This window comes from Ambystoma mexicanum, chromosome 11 (assembly GCF_040938575.1).
Source record: "Ambystoma mexicanum isolate Mex_15411 chromosome 11, UKY_AmexF1_1, whole genome shotgun sequence".
Lineage (NCBI taxonomy): Eukaryota > Metazoa > Chordata > Amphibia > Caudata > Ambystomatidae > Ambystoma > Ambystoma mexicanum.
In genome coordinates, this window is record NC_090934.1 from 1,296,598,019 (window position 1) to 1,296,620,817 (window position 22,799).

The following is a 22,799-nucleotide window of genomic DNA, read 5'->3' on the forward strand; positions in this document are numbered from 1 at the left end:
GCATGTTGTTCTTATCCCAAGGGATTAAATGCACTTTTCAAGATTCAAGATATTGAAGACTGCTTTAGTGGTTTTTCAATGGTTGGGCTTTTTTTTTATTTTTGTTTTTGCAGAGCAGCCATATTGTCTACCCCCATTGGTTTTCTGGGAGCTTTTCCTTATTGTTTACTCCAGATCGGATGCTGTTTCTTGCTGGGAGGTGCTGCACAACACAATCCTTTGAAGACACCTGCCATATGCCAGCACCTCCTCCCCAGAAATTGTTTTGTTGTGTTATATGTCCTAACGTATTGGGAACTGAGGTGAGATGTACAGACGTAATAGTACCAAAGAAATACCTTTGTGGTGATTGAAGTCCGAGGCTGTCCTTAAACAACTGCTACCCGGACATCCCTTCATGCACATGCCAGTGCCATTACACTTGTGCTTTTGTTAAACCTCGGCACTTGTAGGTTGTGCTTTGAGGCCTGCTGTACACAGGAGTCTGATAATGGCGTGTGATGGAGTATTCACTTACTCGAATTCAAAATTTGTTTGCTCCGCTGCACAATCTCTTTGGGCAGTTTTCAGACTGACTTGCTGCAGAAGCAGGCTTCCTAACATGTGTTAGGCAGAAACCTGTGCAGTACCCTTTGGGAACACTGCAAAAGATTTAGGACTACAGGTGTTAGCAGTAAACCCACTTGGTAGCAGTCTGTACCACCCAGATTTACCTGGTAGCTGTGGCTGAGCAGTCAGACCTCTCTCAAGAAGAGTAGGGCAGTATGCAAAGTATACACAATAGGCACTCAGATACAACAATGCAAGCAAACACTGACCAGAGCTTTGGTATCCAAGTATATAATTATTTATTTAAAAACACACTGTTTGAAACACTCCAGCACTCTTATTGTAAAACACTCTAAACACAGTTACTATTATAATATATACAACCCTTATTCCTTATCAGATAAGTCTTAGTTAACACCACTTATTTTCATACAGAGGTGAGCGCTTAACTGTAGATGGCACTCCAACAAGTTCATGAAGAAGGGAGGGAAAAAGACAGAATATGGGAAGGTACACCACTCTAAGCTTTAGGAACACTATTAGCAAGGCAGAAGAGCAAAAGTCACTTGTGAGCCAAAGTCCATAGGCTGGGCCCACTCTTAGAGAGAGCAGAGCACAAATGAGCCCAAGATCACAGTTACACTAGGCTTAGAATGTCTTGCAGAGAGTTCGAAAAGAGTTTAGAGAGGCTCAGAAAAGTTTAGCCAGGGTGTCCCAGGCTAACCCAGGTTCGAAAGCCGGGGGCTAAATCTACCCCGTACAGTCGGTGGCAACGGAAGACGGGCGGGACACGGTACCTTAAGTGGGAAGGATCCTCCAGCGGTGGCAGTTGTTCCTGGCAGCGGGTGCAAGTCTCGTCGTCCAGGGGAAGAGAAGATCTCGACTTGGAGGAAAGATGGTCGTTGCACTGCCAGGGAAGAAACCAGCTGCTGAGTTTTCCGGTTAAAGCTATTACCCTTTAATTCGCGGTCGTGGTAAAACGTGGTATCCCGGTTGCTGGGGTGCTTGGCACAGGCAAGGCGGCCACGAGATACGTCGGGAAGGCGAAAAGATGGTGAAACTGGTTATCCCCACCAGTCAAAGGAAGAAGACTCTCTTGCGGGAGATCTCCTCTGTCGTTGGGAAAAGTGGTGAGACGGTCCAGCAGGACTCCACCGGTGGTGTCGTCGTGGCAGGTCGGCTCTGCTTCTCCCTCGTCGCATTCTTAGGTCCTGTGGCGACTTCTGAAGTTCCAGTCCCCAAAGCCCTGCTTTTATGCAGAAAAACCCCCATTCACTCAGCCTAGCTGTCACTCAAACATGCCAAGTGGTGAGCCGGTCGGCTCACCACTTGGGCCAATCAGGACGGAGTGCGACTTGAGTTGCCTAGGCAACTCAGTCCAGGGTGCCTAAATCCCCCTCCACCCCTCCTAAGTACCCCAGACAGAGTGGCACCACTTTGGAGGGCTTCTGTGGAGAAGCCCGCCAAAAAAGTGGAACAAAGGGCTCGACTTGGGTTGGAGTCACAGAAGAGAACACAAACGCCATTTTAGAACCGAGTTTTGGCAAAAAATACCAACCGGAGAATTAATATTAATTAAATAAACCGGCGGTAGGTTCGAGGCTATCGTAATTAATTAAATAAATATAGTAGCCTCGAACAATGGGAAAATCCCATAGAGAAATATTCGCCGTTGAATATAAATAGTATCCACTGCCACCAGCCAAAACTCGATCAGGGGGGACTGAGACTTGCCCCCTCGACTAACAGACCCCGGGGCAATCGAATTGCCCCAGCCAGTACCTCCACAATATGATGGTTTGTACTGGTTCTGTTCAGAATTTAAGACTAGTAAAGTCAATGGTGACTTTACAGACCCTGGGAGACAGTAGTCAGTCCCAGGGTATGGAGTCTATACTGGGGAGTCACTATGACACCCCTGTGTTACTGCACTGAGGGTGCTGTGTAACACACATCACAAAAACACATGAAGCCCTATGGAGTAAAAGACCCCATAGCCCATTAAACACATCTAGAGTCAAAGAAACACACTCAAATCATGTCCAAGAGTGAGGGTAAAAGAGTCTCACTCTTGGCAGGAGAAAAAAATAAACCCCAAAAATCCAGCAAAGCTGCTGGGGGACTCACTAGGGTAGGGAATTCAGCCTAAACAGAGAATTCTCTATAACAACATGTTATGAAGGATGGGTATCTTGCAGACAAGTGCTTGAAAGTCTGTCTTTTATTTGGTCCAAGCAATGATCAAGTTAGTTATAATGCAGCATGTGACTCCCGCTTTGCCACAATGTCTTCAGATTCCGAATTATGGTTTGTCCTTGTAAATTGTTGTATCTTGTGCCACATCTTTTTTACAACCCTTATTCAGAAGCAAATGGAGATCGTGACCCCAAAGCTGATTTCTGTAGACCAGCACAGGTTTTGAAATTGCTGGAGCCATTTAGCTCCTGCTTCTAGCCTACGAGAACCTGATTAGCTTGAAAATAACCGCTATCCAGTCCAAAGTGATGCCCTACAAACATGTGCATGTCTCACTTGAGTAGGTTTGGTGTCAAGGTGAGCTATTGTAAATCATACTGCGAGCCATTCTGGAAGTTCTGGAAGAATGTTTTTAATTCCAAAATTCACTTTAGTGATACCAGTGGTACCAATCGTACCAAAAAGGTCTGACTAACAGTTTCCTTTTCAGCCGAAGGTTCAGTGAGCTTCAGGTACTGTACTTTTGGGACTGCCATGCATTTTTTCAATTGACAAGTCTTGTTCTATGGAAGTACACTTGCACTGTTGTTTTGAATAGTTTCTATACATTTGAATATGAACCCAAAAATGTTTTTATAGTTTCTATACCTTTGAATATGAACCCAAAAATGTTTTTTTTTTAAACCATCTCCTCTAAGTCACAAAGAAACTCACATAGCCAAATCAACTATTTGCTACCTACTGTGTGCCATTTCCTGGCAAGAAGCAGTTATGAACTCCATTGCTCACTCAGTATTTTTCTGCATACTAGACTTTATTCAAAGGCTTGGATTATTTCCCCTCCTTTGATCTTGCAGGTATCGTAGTTTTTCAATAGTCATTACCATGTACGTTAGGTGCCTTCATTAAGGAACCATTCTAGCAACGCCTTTACTGTGTGTGCTTTTTAGATGTTGCTTCCAGGTGTGATGCTGTTTGCCAAACCTTGCTGAAGAATTACTTAAATTGCATTTAGTAAATCCGGTTGCTGCCATACAACCTCATCACCCAATCTATGTGTATATCTGGTCTTTCCTCTTTTAAAACTATTGCAGAATTTGTCAGGGACGAGGACTGCATGTACCAGTACGTATAAGGAACTCACCTTGGTGACGTGCGTAGAACAAGTACTCAGCAGTTCACTTCCTCTAGAAAAGAAAACACCTGCTCTCTCCTTCACTGTGCTTGTCTTTTATTTTGGATGGAAATATAAGGTTTGAGGTGCAGGATTCTGGCTAGTAAATGGAATGCCCATCACCACTATTTTCTTTTCTGATGTTCAGAATCTGGTATACTGTCATGCAGGACATCCATGAGCCAAGAAAGGTAGCCATTACTATGATTTTGAAATGTGTGTTCCAATGCAGTGACCATTCCACTGTTTCTTTGTGAAGATGATCAGATGGACATTTCACTGTATGAGGGAACATCTGCAAAAACTCTTGACATGTTCTCTTGTTTTTTTCCAGTTAGTTACACATTTGCCATTTTTTTTCCAATAGCAGCATCTCCGCTCTGTCCAAGAGTTAACACAAAAAGAAGAAAACCTAAAAAGCAAGAACCAAGAGCTATGCAATGAAATGAGACAAATGATAGAAGACTTTGATTGTGACAAGCAAGAAGCTATTGAGAGGTAACATTATTTTTTTTTTTTTTGTACTAAGAATAAATCTGGAAACAGTATCATTTTAAATATCAAAGTGTGATGTAAAACGCTATCCCACTCTACCTGCCCATCTGTTCTCCCTCCCTCCCGGCATCCCTCCCTCTTTCTTCCGTGATGGACAAACATTCAGTCTGCAGTTCATCCAGCAATCGATTGGTCTTCAAATGTTCGTGTCACTGCTTTCCCACATTTGTAATCTTGAATATTACTGAAAGTTCAGCCATGGATTTTGAACTGTCAATATGAAATGATGCCCAATGGAGGTTGCTTATGGCAAGTGACCGCATAGCCAATTACAACGCGTCCCGGATGTTGGCTTCATTAAAAGTGACATTTGCAATAAAAGTACTTCTAGGAAGATCATCTTCAAGTCCTCTGGCTAGGGCTTGTAAAGCCCAACCTTTAGTATCAGGCAGGGTTTCCAGCTCTTGTTGGAGTTTTCCTGAAGTGCCACTTGGAGGTAAGACTTCAGTTAGCTATCCAGTGGTTTGTAGATTCCCCAGCTCTTAGTACTAGTCTGTACTACTCAGAGATCTTGGGAGAGTGGCAGAGCAGTCGGGTTTATCTCAATAGGAAGATGTGAGGTGTAGGAAAGCACACCGAACCTAGCTAGTAATGCACATAAAACAAAAATCTTGATTTATTATATTTACACAAGAGTCACTGTTAAATACCATAATAAACCAACACACAACGGTATACTTTTCAATACTTTCAAAAGGCCACTTCTTAGTTGCTGAACGCGCACAATTGTGACAGGAGATTGACAGGTCAACCGTACTATCTGTCATAACGTGCAACCACAAAGTAATACAGTAATTGCATTTAGTCAGCCTACACATATAAGATATAGTGGTTTTTGGGAAGGAAAACAGTTGGTTAGGGTTATCCTAGCAGAGCTTCAGGTTCTAGGGGTGGTTTCCCTGCACAGCAACTCTTTTAAAGTCCAATACGCGACTCTAGCTAAAAGGCAGTTCATAGAGGTTTAGTCTTGAAAAGCAGTAGAAGTGAAAGATTCCTGTGGATATTTTTTAGTCTCTAGGAAAGAAGATACAAGAAGACTTAATCAACATTGAAGACCCTGTTAAAGGACTCGCTAAAGGGACACAAACAGCGGCTAGAATCAGAGGTAAGGGTGGGTTGCCTTGGACACCTCTACGTGCACTCCAATGCTCTTGAGCGACTGTCTGGAATAAGGTAAGCAATAACCCCCCCCTGTATCTTAGGTTCAAAGAATATTTTCGTGGTGGATGCTCTGTGAGGTTGCAGCGTTGGACCCCACATCCGGAATGCTTGGTCTGATGATGAAAGGCAGGACAATGGGTGGGATCTTTCAGCAGGAGTCTCGAGGGAGAACCTCTGGCATGGCTTTCATCAACTTCTTTGGTCACTCTGCGATCTTGGCATCTTTTCTGCAGCACCAGCAAAGGACGCAATTTGCCCAGTCAATCTTCTTTGGTTTCTGCAGTGCCACACTCTGTTGCAGCGGTTTGGACTTATTGCATTGTGTCTCTGGAGTATCCTTGAAGACTTGGCAAAGACTTGGGCGGATTCGGCCTTTCCACGATGATGCACTCGAAATGGGCAGCAGGTCTCCTGGTATTGGGGTTCCGCATCTTTGTAAATGCACAGGACCTCGGGAGATGGTTTAAATCAGTTAGTCTTGGGACTGGTTGTTCCCACCAGTCAAAGGGGAGGAGTGGTCGCTTCACGGTATAGCAAAGAGTCTGCATGCGTCTCTGGTCATCTTCTTCGGTTACTTCAGCTTCCAGTGGTTGACTTGCTTTTCACTCCAGGAGCCTCACCTTTTATACAGTTCCAGCACTCGCTCCTCTGCAATCTTCCTCAGCTGTTTACAGAAAGCAGGGTTTGGCTGTCAAGACAGCTAGACCCTAGTGGAAGCTGGTCCCATTCAGCCACTCTTGCAGGCAAAGGACAGGGGGGTTGAAAACACCTTCCCACTTCCTGCCTGGCCAGACACTCTGGAGCCCAGGCGCGGACACCCAAGGGTTCCTGCAAAAGGCAAAACACACACAGGCCTCACCCTCCCAGAATGGTGCTAGGGCTAACGAAGAACAACCATGCTAGTATGGGCGCCAAAAAACAAGGGAGGTCCAAGTTGGTACTTGGGTGCCTCCATTGTTCACTACCAAGGCTATGGACATAGCCTATGATAGAAACATCACACAATATTTGGTAGAACACATCCACTGCTGCCAGCCATAACTAGGAGATTGTCTTTGACTAAAAAGCCACAGGAGCAGAGAGAAAGGCAGTGTGTGCCAATCTCTCAGACGGAGAGACACAAAGTATTGGTAAGAACTGTAGTTACTCTAGGATATAAAAAAATAATCTCAAAGGAGGACCCTAAGGGTCCCCAGCAACACTGCCCATAAGGAGCTGTGGTAAAATACGGATGTCTTTAAGAGCTATGGAGAAATATAGACTCCCTAGGATAGGTAGAATACAAAGAAGAGAGTTCCAAAAGACAGAATATAAAAATAAAGGCTTGTTTGATAGTTGTGCATCAGATAATCCAGTACAAAATAGAATAGTCATACATTCAGTCTGACGACAATGGAGTGAGGAAGGGATCCCCACAGGAGGCGATTCAGATCAAGGTTTGTGAATTTGAACCCCTTTGAAGGAAACATTTACTGGTGATCCACAAGTCAAGAGCAGACAGTTGCAGTGGCAGTACTGTGAGGAAGGTCTGCACACACAGCCTCCCGTTACGGAGACGTACCCCAGCAACAGATTTGAGGACTGAGGAACCTAAGGATATAGACTAGGCTGCTGAGTAATGGAGAAATAATTCAAGGTTTAAGAATGTCTGTCTGGTTTTCTGCAGGTCACGGTTCTGGTTTCAGAAGAACGGGCTGGATTCAAAGCCCCTATGCATAGAATGAATCCAGCCATCCATGTCTGGTCTGCAGGCTTGCAGAAGGCAGCCCTCATGGTGATTGATAATGGGGAAGCAGCTGTAAGTTTTTGAAATGCTGATCCGACAGGACAGTGAGGCTCTGGGGAGGACAAAGACTTGCAGGACTGAATGTGGAAAGGTCTCCCTCTAGAGAGGACAGCTGCAGAGGTACGGGCCAGGATCTCACAAATAAGGAGGCGCTTTAGAAAAGCAGAAAGCTGTTTGGTTTCAAGCAGATTCACAGTTTTCAATTTGAGGACATGGTCCATGAGCTTGCAGGGGTACAGACAGGGCTGCTTTGTGGAGGTGCTTGGAGAGTAATTACTCTAAAGTTAATCTTCGCTGCATTGTGTTTTTAAGCATGGTGACTAGGTAATTCTGAAGAGGGCCATTGTGGTGGAAATTACATAATTTGGGCTTCCAAGACATGTTCTACCAAATTATTTTCAAAATGTATAAAGCCCAATCAGTTGAAGTTACCAAAGTGCTGTACAACAATAAGACCTATACAATATTTCATACAAAAAGCTGAAGTAAAAAACAACATAGCAGTAACAAAAGAAATGGAATAATATAAGGATAAGCATAACAAAAGAAGTCTGCTTTAAGAGCCTCGTGAAAGGTGAGAAGGAAGAAGACTGACGGAAGAGAATTATTCCAGGCCAAGGTGCAGCTGCTGAGAAGGCTTCAAGGGAAAGTGGTGTGTCAAATGGGGAATGATCAATCATAAAATGGGTTCACTGCGGGTAGCTCTTGAACTGCTGGAGATGAATAGCTGAGCAGACAGGTATGCAAGCTGGTCTAAAACCACCACTTTGAAAATGATACAGGAGATCATGACCAGTGCACAAAGGTGAATTGGTAACCAGTGATGAGAAATTAAAATTGTTAAAAATTATGAAATATGCTCAAACCTTTGAGTGCCAGAAATAAGACTGGCTTCAGAGGGTAAAACCAAAAAGGCAATAAATAAGTTCTGCCTCCGAAAAATGTTATTGCCGCCATCCAGGTGAGATAAAACGTAGCGATAAAACAAAGTAAACTCTGTTCAATGGGAAATGGGCAATTTAAAATTGACTGCAAATTCACAAATAAAACTTTACTGAGCACACCAGGGTAGGAATGATTCCAAAGGAGGTCGAGATGCGATTACCACCCCTGGAATTGTAGGTTGGAAAACGAAGCCGATGCCCCCAAAATAAATACATTTTTGACACCCTATGTGGTGGGACTCAAACTGGATTGTGAAATTGTATATGGTGAAGAATCGGTTTATCCCTTGGCTGTGACAGTGCATGATGGCAATAGTTGGAGAATGGTGAATGCACTTCGACGAATGCCGACATATGCCACTGTCTGTCTGCTAAAAACGTTTCTTTGGCAATGCATGTTCTACACTTGTTGCAGACCGAACACCAAATACCCCAGCTTGTCACTTTTTATGATGATGCTATTTATATTAACCCTTTAAGTGCCAAGGGTGAGGTATCTCGTCCTTGGGATTACCTCCCCAATGCCAAGGACGAGATAGCTCGTCCTGGGCACTTAAGGGGTTAATGAAGGAGAAAATGTTAGAAGGCTTTGCATGGTGAAATACTGAAATCACCAAAAAAGGCCTTGGCACTGGAGGGTGGGAGGGGGGAACCCATAGCAGTTAAGACAATTAGCAAATTGATGTTTTAATTGTTTAATTAATATACGTTACCTTGTGCACAGTATTGTAAGGATTGGAGAAGTGTAGTTGAATAGAAGAAGACAAAAGGTTTTTATTGTATTTTTCTTCTGAGTGTTTTCATGTGTTGCACAATTAACCATGAAATGTATCGTGCATTGAACGTTTGAGAGAAAAACAAACTGTTTTCTCATTGAGCAGGTGTGAAAGAACATATCAGCAGCACCATGAAAACACTAAAAATCATTTCCAGAAGGAGCTTTCTGACAAGTTTATTGCGGAAAAAGAACAGCTTAGGCAAATATTTGAAGAGAACATTTTACAGATGAAGTAAGACCATTTTGCCTTTTTTGTATTATACCATAATTTGATTAATTCAATACTTAATCATAAGGATACAATTGCCATTTAATTGATTAGCAAGGGTGTTTGTGGGTAATACACAATGTACAGCAGAGGTATACTTGCCACACAGGCAATAATGGTGCTGTAAAATTCTCATATGCTTTCACACTCGTAATATGGTATTAGACTGTGTTTTCATTGGCCGATTCAATGTGGACAACAATTGTTTTTCTTTCTCTATTCTGAATTGACAGTGGTTTGTGTTGGAATATGTTTTATTTGTTTTGGTTGTAAAATGAATGGATCATTGTACCTCAAATATCAACCACTCTGCTCTTTCACTCTATTTACTCTTTAATACAGTAATTGATAATCTTTGTCTACCTATCTGTGTCCTGCTTTTTATATAAACTGAAGTGGTAACATTGGTTCCTCAAGCTACCGTGGGTGGACTTCAAGAAGGGACGGAAGGCATTGCATCCTAGTGGAAGGAGCCGGAACTCGTGTGATCTCTGCTTCGACATAACCTTTGAGGACCATTGTTAGTGTTTCCACCTCCGATGGAGCCCAGGGATCTTGTATGCCTGTTCAGGAGTTCACCTCAGGCGCATAGATCTGCAGCTTCATCTCAGAGGGAAAGGACTGGGTCACAAGATTTGGCCTTTGCTACCAGGAAACCTGTTCACACCAATCAATGTTCTGAAGGTATGGGAGAGGAGTGTTACTGCCTCGGCTCTGTCTGAAGAGGTAAATGTCACTCTAAGGACCATAGGTTTCCTATGAAGGATACCACCAGCTTCCTTCTTCCGCAGAATGAGCCGATCTGCTTGTAGAGACCGAGTACTGCTAAATTGGATTTCAGTCCTTTTCATCAGCTACTTTGGTGCCATCACACTACAACTATAAGTAGGCAAAATATCTTCTTCGGTTCATTGCCACCATGGGAGGAAGGATTACAGGCCTCATTCGGCTCTGGCCTCTGTACTGACTGTTACTTGTACCGATTCAGGTTTCTGAAACAGAGGCTAGACAATTTGACCATTCACATTATTTTTTCCAGTACTGCATCAATAGCTTTTTGGTACATCTGTTCAAGAAGATGTTTCACCTATGTCTCAATTCTTTCCACAAGGGAAACTCACTTTGTTAATGTGACTGAGCGGCAAGGCTTAAACTTAGGAAGTGTGAGAGTGTGGAGGATTTAGTTAAGCACACACAGCACACTTTTAATAATACAAGTTAGGCAGAATGTGTCAAAATACAGTGGATTATTTAGGCCATGGCAATGAAAATCCTCGGGTAATAACATACTATCACATTCACTACTATTATAGACTCATTCACTTTGGTGTGATCTGCTAAAGATATTAAAGCAAGTGGGGGGGGAGGGTAAGAACCATGTGTATGTAACTATCGGCTACAAAACGAGTATGTGGAAAATGAATAAACGCTGCACAATAAATGTAAGTCCTTCCCCAACTAGAAAAGAGGGAGGCAGGGCTACTGCCCTAGAGTCACATGTCTCGATGCAGTTCTCTTCAGAATGCTAGGAGTCTTTTTAAAAGTCAGAACAACTGTTGGCAAGGCTATCAGAGACCGTATGAAAGCCTCAAAATTCAACCATCTTGAGGAAAGCCCAGGGGGCAAATTTGACCAGAACTCCACTTATCAGTCAAGCAAGAGGGCAGTAAGGCAAAGACTTTACAACTGTTCAAATCTATGGAGGTGGTGGGAAGGTTAGGAACACGCTTGTTTACTCATGCCCTGTACTCCGATTCACCCAGGGACTAACATTGAAGTTCTGAAATTGCTGGGCCCCCTTATCTTGTGCCTTGGTTTTGTGGTAATAATTCAGGGGTCTTGGTGCAGAGGTTACTTTCTGCTATTTATTTATTTTATTTATTCGAATTTGTAGAGCGTGCAGCAACCCAGAGGCATCATGGCACTTGTTACAGACAGTTTTCTTAATTACAAATGATTTAAAACAAAGGCAGTTTACAGTACAGGCAGGTGAAAGAGCAGAGCAATTCAAGGGTTAGATTAAGAGGGAGGTTTTCAGTTTTCTTCGGAAGGCAAGGAGCAACGTTTCTGCTCTGATGTCAGTGGGTAATGCGTTCCATAGTTTGGTTGCAATGTGGGGGAAGCCTAGCCCACCAGCTTTAGACCTGTTGATGTGTGGGGTGTGCAGTTGGTTGGTGTAGTGCGTCCTGGTAGGTCCTGTGGATGTGGTTTTAGATATCGTCTCTGATAGGTCTGATGGTGCTGTAAGTGTGATGGATTTGTGGGTAAGGGTGAGGATTTTCCACAAACTGATCTTGAATGAAAGGCAGTTTAGAACTTTCCTGTAGGTTCCAAACTGCATCACAGTAGTCACTAACCAATCACTGCTGGAAATACTCCACCATCTTGAGCTGGGACAATAGTAGCTGGCTGATAGATGATTAAATTAAGGAAACGTCATTTCAATGAAATTAACCCTACTTGGCCACTATAAACACTTGACAAAATCTAACCCAATACCTTCTGTTACCCAGGGACCTGACCGTGTAATGCATTTGTTGGTGAGGGTGAGGATTTTGAAAGTGATGTGCTCTTTGACCAGGAGCCAGTGAGCTGCATGTCTGGCCTGGGAAATATGTTCCCTTTTGGGGATGCTTAATGCTGCTCGTAGCGCTTTGTTCTGTGTGACTTAGAGTCGGTGTACCTTTTCTTTCAGATGTACCCGCTAGAAGGGAGTTGTAATAGTCTAGTTTAGCACCAATGGGCACTCTAGCTATTGATGGACAGTTGGGCTTGGATAGGTATGGTTTTATGGTTTTATGGTTTTATGGCATTTATAAGCTTGGTGGTGTGCACTGAGATGGAGGTGATGGTGCTGACCTGCCTAGTCATGGATCGTGTGGAATCTTTGCAGACCCCTAAGGTTTTCACAGATGTCGAGACAGGGATAATCATGTTATCAGTGGTGAAGTTGGAGTAGAGCTTGTCGAGTTTGGCTAATGTAGCTTTTTGACCTAGTATGATAATTTTGGTCTTGTCCCCGTTGAGGCAAAGGCCATTAGTCGCCATCCAGGCCTGGATAGTGGAGTATATTTGGTGAAGCGCTTCAGTGTCTTTGTTATATAGTCCAGTGAGAGGTAGGAGTACCTGAGTATCGTCAGCGTAGTTAGTATACGTGATACCAAGTGCGTCGAGCTTGTCCAAGAGGGGCTTTGTGAACAGGTTATACAAATAAGGTGCTGTGCAGGGGCCTGTGGGACTCCGCAGTGGATGGTGGCGGGGAGGCTGAGTTGTCTATGTTGGAGAATACCTTCATTGCCCTGCCTTCCTGGAAGGTGGTGATTCAGCGAGCTGCTCCTTTGGAGAAGTTAGCCGAGTGGGTAAGGTGTGAGGTGAGTCTTGTGGTCCACTAAATTAAAAGCAACTGAGAGGTCTAGGAGTAACAATAGGGCTGGCTTGATCCATGATTTGGGTGACCTGGTTTTTGGATTTGGCTATGGGTTTTGGGCTTGGCCAGTCAGCGGTTCCGTGGTCCAGTACATCAGTTCTGGATACTGGACACCTCTACTAGGTTGAAGGAACCCACGACAATCCAGCAATGACCTCTGTGGACCCCCATGGCACGATGCAGGCAGCGATTAGTGATGGCCATTCCGAAGAAATGGTGGCAGTTGAACCTTGAGGTGGAAACAACAACATGGGTCTTACAAGGCCTCTCTTCATGTTAGAAAGCTGCAACTGCTCGGGGAGGCTTCTTGTTTCACAAGTTGAGGATCTTCAAGACTTGGGACGATAACTGAATGTGCGAGGTAGCCCAGAAAGCAACTCGCCAGCACACAGTATGAATCCAGGTCAAATGCTTCCCAGGGCAGGATCCCCAAGCATGGGAGAAGACTCATTGTTGCCACCGGTACAAAGGGTTGAAGCACTTTTCAAGGCCTTCAGGAGATCATCAAAGTAGCTGGGCTTTGCCGGGATAGTTGAAGAAATCGATGCTGGCTGGCTTTCAATGACGAGTTCTAGGTCTACAGCAGGTTGCTTTTCTTATTTCAAAAAAAGGTAGCAGGCGCTCCTCTCCAGAATGAACATGGCATGATAACCTGTTCTGGGGTGAGAGTTTGCAGCACACTCTTTTTGCTCACTGTACCTTTTACAGATGGGAAATATCCATTTGCATATCAGTCTTTGTCCCGCCCACATGGGCAGTCCAGCACCGAAATGCTATGGCAATTCCTCTCTGAACAAGAGTACCGACAGCAACGCCATACATGTGTTTCAGCCTTGTTGGGCCTCATCAGTGAGATGAAGCTGTGCCTCTCTGCTCCTCTTCTTATGAAATGATATTTTATTTATATTGCATCCATACACAAGTGCTTCAGGGCGTGACGAGGCAAGGGAGGGGTAAAAGGGAGGACAAAATAACGATCTTACTAGGCCCAAGAACATTTAGACTGCGCAAGTGCAGGGTAGGGGTGGAAAGTGCTGAACTTGTAATCAAAACAGGTAGTGCGGCCAGCTGATGGCAAGTGCAAGAATAAGGCGCAGACAACAGGTCTTTAATAAGTGCAGGAAGTGGACTGTAGGGTTGCAGATACAAGTGCAAGGGTTGCCCGGAGGCAGTGCAGGTATGCGACTGGGTGGGCAGGGATTGGGCCTGAAATCAGAGGGTTGGCAGGTGCCCAGTGCCGAGACACAGATCAGCAGGGGAGTGGAAGAGCAAAGGCAGAAGCAAAGAGGAAGGTATTGAGGTGCTTCTGGAACTGAAGATGGTTCTCCAAGTTTCAGAGAGGCAGGGAGGCTGTTCCAGAGGGCGGCCCCAGCTGAAGAAAGATCTACCCCCAACTCATTGCAGAGATTTCAGTGCTGGAGAGATACGATCCCTAGACTTGAGGCCAAGGACAAGTCTCAAAGTCCTGTTCTGGATGAGTTGCAGAGGCCGGAGAATAGTAGCAGGCAGATTTAGAAAGAGGCTGTTGCAGTAGTCCAGCGTAGAGAGAACCAGAGCTCTAGAGACAGTGAGCTTCTGGGCAAGGTGAGGAAAGGAAGAATACCTCTGAGGAGGTGAAGTTGGTAGTTTGACTTCTTAGAGACGTCAGAGATGTATGGAGAAAAGGAAAGCATGGAGTTGATGACCCCGAGGTTCTTAGCCTCACAGGTGGGAGCAGAGAGAGGGCCAAGCGAGGCTGGCCAGAGGGTGACAGGAAAGGAGGTAGCAGGAGTGCCGATGAGGAGGATATCTGTCTGACTGGTATTCAGGCAGAGGTAATTGGCGGCACACCACTCCTGGATTGCAGACAAAGATGAGGGAGGGCGAAGAGGTGGCAGAGAGGAGCCTGAAAACGAGCTGAGTGGCATCCGCATAGCTCTGAAAATTGGAGCAGAGAGCAGCAATTTGGTGGGCCAGGAGTGCTATGGTTGAATTGCCAGGGAGAAAGAGACCCCTGGTGAACACCACAAGTGGAGAGTGAGATGGAGGTAAGGAAGGACCCATGTTGGACCTGGGAGGGGCGGTTAGAGAGGAAGGTTAACCAGGCCAAGGCCTGATCGGTGAGACCCTGGTTATCACGGAGGCGATTGAGTAGGATGGCATGGTTTACAGTGTCAAAGGCAGAAGAGAGATCGAATAGGATGAGGACAGAGGGGAGATTAGAATCCAGGTTGAAGAGCAGGTCTTCACGGATGTTCACGAGAGCAGTTTACACGCTTCTGGCTGCTCTAAAGCCAGACTGATGGTCATGGAGACAACCAACAGAATCAGTGTGAAGATTACCCTACCCGGAAGATTGTCCTACCCGGAAACCTTCTTAAACCTGGCTTACTTCCCATCTACGCTCTATGTGGCGCCTTCTCAGAAGATTAGAGGGACTCTGGCTCAAAAATCCCTCGCTTTCTAATCAAACCTCTTACTTCTCCTACCACGCACTTTACAACTCTTGTCTTGCAGCGACCAAATCCTCCTACTACTCCAACCGTCTCAAGCCTCCCACCCTCGTCGGATCTTTTAAACTCTCTCTCTCGCCTTCTCTCCTCCTACTCCTGATCCTTCTTCCAATTCCACACTTTCTCCTCTGGACTTTGCCAACTTGTTCTCCTCCAAAATCCTCACCCTCTGGCAAAAAATGAACCCCCCCTCTGACTCTCCCTCTCCTCCTCGCGCCTCTCCTCCTGCTTCCGTTATGTCCATCTTCTCACCCGTTTCCCCTTCTGAAGTCTCCTCCCTACTATCCAAAGCCCACCCCACATATGCCCCTTTTGACCCTCTCCCCTCCGCTCTTATCCCCAAGATCTACCCTCTTCTTATCCTTACCTCACCACTTTCTTCAACTCCTGCCTATCCTCCTCAATCTTTCCTTCTGCCTTCAAGCATGCAACGGTTATTCCTATTTTAAAGAAGCCCTCTGCCTATCCACTCATCACTGCTAACTACAGTCCTTTGTCAATACTTCCTCTCTCCTTCCTCCCTTCCAATCTGGCTTCTGTCCCAAACATTCCACTGAAACTGCTCTCACCTCTATCCTTAACTCCCTCCTCCACATACCAAGCAATCCTCTATCCTTATTCTCCTTGATCTCTCCGCAGCTTTTGACACTGTCGATCATCCACTCCTCCTCCACACTCTTTCCTCCTTCGGGTTTAAAGACCATGTCCTAAACTGGCTATCCTCTTACCTCTTCCCCCCGTTCCTTCCCAGTTTCATGGGGAGGTCAGACCTCCTTCATTCCCTCTTATTTACGGTGTTCCCCAAGGCTCTGTACTTGGTCCTTTCCTCTTCTCTCTCTACACATCCCTCATTGCGCCTGTCATCTCCTCGTTTGACATCTCCCACCATTTCTATGCAGACGATACCCAACTCTTTCTCTCCTTCTCCTCCTTCACGACTGACCTTCACCTTAAGCTCTCCTCCTGCCTCACTGCTATCAAGAACTGGATGTCCTCCCGCTTTCTCTCTCTCAACACCGATAAAACTGAAGTCCTTTTCTTCCCCTCTAATTCTCTTCTCCCTCCCTCTCCTCCCCTTTCATTCACTTTCCTCCCTCCAATCTCCCTTTCTCTCCCCAAGCTCGTAACTTAGGCGTTCTCTTTGACTCCTCAACTTCTCGCAACACATTTCACTCACCTCTCGCACCTGCCGATACCACCTCTATAATATTCGCAAAATCTGTCCCTCCCTTACTTTCCACGCCTCCAAACTCTTAATCTCCTCTCTCGTCTTTTCCCGCCTCTTCTACTGCTCTTCTTTACTCTTTGGTCTTCCCGCATCTCAGCTTCCCCCTCTTAAGTCCGTTTACCACTCGGCTGTTTGTACCTTTCATCTCCTTACCACCCGTGACTCCATCTCCTCTTCTCTCTTACCTTGGCTGGCTACCTTTCCACTCACAGCTAAAATTCTACTTTCTCTGCCCTGTCTTCAAATCCCTCCATGGTCTTGCTCCTCCTTATCTCTCCTCCCTTCTCTCCTTCTACTCCCCCGCCCGCTCCCTTCGTTCTGCTGATCATTTCCTTCTCACTGTACCTCCATCCCCCTGCGCTTCCTCCCGTTTCCGCTCCTTCCAACTCCTTGCTCCCCTGCACTGGAACTCTCTCCCTCTCACAATCCGCTCTACCACAACCTTCTCCTCCTTTCGCACTTCCTTTAAATCCCTCCTCCTCCATTCTCCTCCTTGAAAACTCCCCCTCTGCTCTCTCCCCCCTCCCCTGATTCCTCTTCCCCCTTCTCCTGCTCTCTCTCCCTTCCATTTTCCCTCCAATCCGTCACCACCCCCCCCACATCTAGTCCCACTCCCCTTTCCCCACCCCTTCCGTTAATTGCCCTTTCCACTGTTTTATTGAATGACTCATGATGTAAATTTTTGCTCCCACTGCTACTGGTTCTTATCTTGTATTTTTTTGTTCCAATGTACAGCGCCTTGGTGTAAAGCGCTCTATAAATAAATAAATCAATAAAATTAAGCTGGGAGATGGGCAGCTTTTCCAGGAGTTTGCCCAGGAAAGGAGTGATGGAGATCGGCGATAGCCGAGCAGGAGGGGTGGGCTGTGGGTTTCTTGAGAAGAGGGCGCATAAGAGAGTGCTTCTGAGGTGAGGGGAAGGCTCCAGAGGTGTTGGAGTGGTTGCAGAAGTCTGCCAGGGCAGGAGCGAGGGTGTCAATATGGCCCTTGATGCTTTTGGACGAACAGGGAAGAACCTGTTTTGACGAGACTTTCATAGATCGGATTTGTCCTGAAATCTCGTCGGGGGTATCAGGACTCCAGTCTTGAATCTTCCTGCAGAAGTGATGCTGGCCCACCAGACCCCCCAGGTGTGCCAATTCAACAATCTTGACTAATATATAATTGCTAAAACGGCAAACCCAAGGGGAAAGGGGAATTGGATAACAAAACAAATGCAGATCTTCACAGGTATTCAATGTTGACCTTTTGACTCCTGGTCTTGCATCTGGACTGGAATACTGACGTATTGATTGGATATCTCTTCAGTATTATGTCTGTGAAAATCTAAACACATATAACATACTATTAATTTCCTTTAAATATATATATATATCTAGTTTCTCTAAATACTAAATAATATTTATATATATATATATATATATATAATATATATACCTGCAGCCTATGCTTGATAGCTGATAGGCATGAATAAATAAATGCCTTCTTTTCTGAATCTTTTAGTTTTCTCCAATTACTCTTGGTATGAAATCTTTTAATTAATTGTGAAAGAACCTCTTGGAAGAAAACTATTCTAGAATGCTCGAATGAATTTAATATTATTATTCTCTATAAGAATTAAATCATATTGCCTCTTTGAAAGCACATTAAATAAAGAATCATGTCATAGAGTTACACGCTGTTGCTGACTTTCTGGAAAAGCGTGTTTTATTTCTTTTATTTCCAATGAAGAAATAAGAGTCTTTAATTGAAGAGTCTTTTCTACATCACTGTGGCTTGAAGACGAGCCGCGCACACCAGAAAACGTACCGCGCACCTTGAGATGAACCGCGCACCCCGCGCACTATTAAGATGAACCGCGCACACGAGAAAACGTACTGCGTACCTTGAGATGAACCGCGCACCCCACGCACTTTGAAGATGATCCGCACTAACACGCGCACTCCTAAGATGAGCCGCGCACACCAGAGAAATGTTTCGCGCAACTAATACAAACACGCATAAAACTAACTGTGCCTGTCAAAATGTAACGTTAAAATTCACACTAATAACTCACTACTAAAAGAATTCACTGATAGAATCCCTCCGTAGATTTAATTAATTTCCGTAACTTCACGCATGACAACCGCAAACGTCACAACCAGGAAGTCTGAAGTAAACATTAGAGAGGACGTGCGATTCACGCTAGTAGGTCCTTTCCTCTAAAGTAACTAACGCATTTCACGCGCACGCGAAATTTCAAAACAAAAAATACTTTTGTAAATAAATATTGTAAATACCTATATACTCAACCAATTAATCTTTTCTACTTCACAAAATATTTTTTCACCGAAAATTATCAGAAACAAACAAGTAAATGCAGCCGCAAATACTAAACTGAGAGAATATTTATTAGCCGATAAATGACACGAGCAAAGAGCACTTAACAGTTCGTAGTTAGAAGTCAGCTTCAAACTATCTTAAACAGCTTCTTGATTCTGATTATTGATAAGATACATTTGACATTCTGTTAACTTATTTCTGTATTTGACTTAGCTTGCTTCATCTGTCAGGAAATAGTTCTTTAGCACTGAATACGTTTTTCCTGAAATCTCCTCGTCTTCTCAGTAAAATTATCTTCTTGAAAGAGTTCCTTGAAATCACTATAGTTAATCTTTTTCTGGAGCTATTAAAACTGCTACCTCACTCAAAGGAAACTGGAATGAAAGGCAGTTTAGAATCTTGGTGACAGTGCCACATTACCTCGCAGCACTTCTAATCCAATCATTGTTGTGTAACAGACCCACCATCTTGGCTTGGGAAATTAGATACTTCCTGATTAGATAAACATTAAGGAAAGTTATTTTAATAATTTGATGTAAATTTCAGAATCAACATCCATATATCATTCAACCATATTTCTGTGATGGTGTAATCTTTAAAATTAAGCCTTTTTAACAAAGTGTCTCTTTGAACATGTGTAATTGTACCCTGGAATCCTGACAGGGGGAGAACAGCGGAAAGGAAGAGAAAGGAGGAGAGGTGGCTGCAGGGGGGCCAGAGGTAGCAAAGAGGGAAGAGGAGGAGAGGACGAGAGGGTGGACAGGATGTCCTGGGTTTTAGAGATGAAATCAGAGGCCAGGGCCGTGCAGGGGGCCTAGGATGGGACAGGAGAAGTAAATACTGCAGCAGGATTGGCCTATTCCTTGCAGATTTTAAAGATTTTGTTAGATGCCGCAGAGACGCGGCTTGAATGGAGCAGGCGGCAGACCAGTTTGTCAGAGCATGCACAATATTCTCGCCATTTCCTCTCAGCCACCCTACACTTGCATTCAATGGTGACTAGGTCAGAGTCGTACCAAGAGTTGCACTTGGCTTTGGGCTTCAAGCGAGCCTCATAAGGGGTGCAAGAACATTGCAAGTATCAGAGATAGCAGAGTGGAGCTTGGAAAGGGTAGTGGCAGGATGAGCCAGCGTGCGGTGGAGGAGGAGGGAGAGAAAGTGACAGCGAAAAACCTCATCTGACACATGCTTCATGCGCCGGATGACTGTGAAGGTAGGTGGCAGTGCTTGAGTAGGCTTGGCCTGCGGGGTAGAGAGGGAGAGATGGGAGGAAAAGAGAAAATGATCGCTCCAAGAGAGAGGAGTGGTGAGCGGGTTAGAGAGGGGGAGGTCAGAGGAGATGAGAACATCCAGGGTGTGCCCTGTAGAGTGAGTCGGGACAGAGGGAAGAATAGAGAGAGAGAGAGCGCAAGTGAATTGGAGAGGTCACGAAAAAGTACAGATGAGGGACAGGAAGCATCCAGGTGGATATTGAGGTCTCCAAGGGGGAGGAGTTGTGGTCCAGGCCAGGAGGGAGGAGTAGCGGTCAGCCCACTCGGAGAGGAAAGAGGAAGTCGGACCAGGTGGCCGATAGATAGTAGCAATGGTGAGGGAGTGGCTGGGAGAGAGAGAGAGCGAGCCTATAGACAAGGCATTCAAAGGAGGAGTAGGCCTGCGTAGGAATAACAAAGGCAGGAATCCACCCTGGGAAGATCATGGCTACACTTCCACTGGAACGGTTGGATCTGGGTGCGGAGAGGATCTTCTAGCTATCTGGGAGGAGAGTGTCAAAGCTTGTGACAGAGCTGGCCATGAACCATGTCTCTGCGACTGAGGACGTCGAGGTAGAATTCTTCCAGGAGGTGGCAGATGTCATAGGAGTGTTTGACAGCCGAGCAAAAGCTGAGAGTGGCAAGATGGAGAAGGTTGCCAGCCTTGAAAGACTTCTGGGGAAGGGTATACATCTGAGGTAAGCCCTGAAGAGGTGTAGAAGGAGCCCAAGGGCGGGGGAAGGGGAGAGGGTAGAGGGAGCGGTAGCCGAGGCATGAGCCAAGGAAGCCATAGTGGAGAGGAGGCACAGCAGGAGAAGGAAGGAAGGAAGTTGATGAGGTGCCAGAAGCGCCTAGCAAAGAGAAGGTTGGCCTGAGGACCTTGACCCAGGACAGTGACATTCGGGTAGATATTAATGATTACCTTATAGTAATGGAAGGGGTCCAGGAGGGCCTCCAACTGGGTGCCACCATTAATGGGAGAAGAAGAGAAAGGAGAGGGCACAGAGACCATATGAGGAGTCCAAAGGTCTGGCGAAGGAACAACAAAGAGGATGTCGTTGAGGGTCTGTCTAGAGGAGGCGCTGTTGTAGGTGTCGACGATAGGGAGACCAGGGTTTGAGATCAAGATATCCTTTTTGAACTTCTTCCTACCACACTTGGTGAGAAGCATAGGATAGTCAAGGGAGAAACAGTTGGAGAAGATGGGAGAAACGGAGAGTGCCATAGGTGATGTGGAGGAGGGTGAAGTGCAGAGGGAGGGAGGGGGTGGGGATGGAAGGGAGTGCAAGAAGAGCGGAGGGGGGTGCAAGACCGGAGCAGCAGGACATATCAAAAACACAGTACATCCACAGGGCACAGCTAGAATCAAATTTTAGCAAAAAGGTCGAATTTGAATTAGCAACTGGGAGCCACAAATTTGCTTTTTGGGATGCTAAGGTTGAAAACAGTGCATCTGGAGGAGAGAGGTGGGTCTGTCACAGGTGTGGAGAGGATAGCCAATGGAGTTAGAAAGTCAGTGCCCTTAACATATGGAGAACTCCTCAGCCTCCACGTGCATTTGGGGAGGGGGGTGCAGGAGGACCCCCCAGACCCAGCCAGGGGAACAGACGGGGCCTTAAAGTGGGCCAGCTAAAGCCTGCCGGTCCACAATAGGACAGATTAGTATGCCCACTGGCCAATAGGAAGAGCAGAAGGAGTTCAAGGGAGAAGCCTCTTGCAAAAAGGGAAAAGCGGCAGCCATCTTTAAAATTGCAGCAAGGTCGGTAATGAAAGCCCTTGAGCAGTGGAACTCTCGGCAGCAACTGTGCTCTCAGCCCGAGTGCACAACATCAACAAAAATGAATATAAAATAAAGTTTGGCTTTCATATTGATTTTTCAATTTAAAAATCGATCAGCATTTTTTTCGTTTTTTTATCCTTCTCTCTCAATCCTCCTACCTCGTGTTGGGTTGGGATGGGGTATGGAGGAGAGGCGCGGGCCTTGGTTGCAAGCATCAGGCTTCAGCACAGGCAGGACTGCAGGCATGTAACCTCCTCAATAGACTCTAGTGCTAGGGATGTGAAAAGGCAGACATATCTAGCCCTCAAAAGTGGGCCTTTGAGTTGTGGGCCGGCTAAAGCCTCTTGGGTGTCTTGACTCGAATGACGATCTGATAAATGGCTGCAGGAATCAGGATTCGAGCTGGAGTCGCCCCAAGCCAACCAATGGTAAGGATCTGCACCAGTCAAACTGGCATGGGCTGTTTTACCTGGCTAGCCTCTGGCCACCACATCTGCCCAGCCAGAAACAGACACGCTCTGGCATGGATGTGGACTGCAACCAAACAGTCCCAGCCCCCACATCAGGCTACAAACGCATACAGCAGCTTGGCCTGGAAAAGGGCTTACCATATATGGCAATTCTGGCCCTGTGAGGGCATTGTTAAGATGGATTTGTAAACTCTGACCTGGTGGGCAGAAGTTTAGGAGGACACCCTAGTTTAGTGGAACAGGGGAACCTTCTGGACAAGCTGTCAATAGGGTTTACCCAGTACTCACGTTTGAGTTACTCGCCACAAATAGGTATGTTACAAGAGGTATTCAGTTGACAACTAGTGACACGTAATTGTTGACTACCTAATATTCACAGACAGTGCCTAATGAAAGGTATACCTCTGCAGTATCTCCATC

The 22,799-nt window shown here is 45.5% G+C and overlaps 1 protein-coding gene across 3 annotated transcripts in view; it reads left to right on the forward strand.

Annotated features, from left to right (window-relative positions):
* Positions 1–22,799, forward strand: part of CEP152 (centrosomal protein 152) — a 475,089-nt gene that overhangs the window by 214,626 nt on the left and 237,664 nt on the right. For 2 of the 3 annotated variants that reach the window (XM_069624789.1, XM_069624791.1), the window contains 2 exons: positions 4,287–4,417; positions 9,247–9,375. In XM_069624789.1, the coding sequence (XP_069480890.1) occupies positions 4,287–4,417; positions 9,247–9,375 (260 nt within the window). The remainder of the gene's footprint in view (positions 1–4,286; positions 4,418–9,246; positions 9,376–22,799) is intronic. The other variant, XM_069624790.1, reaches the window with a different exon arrangement.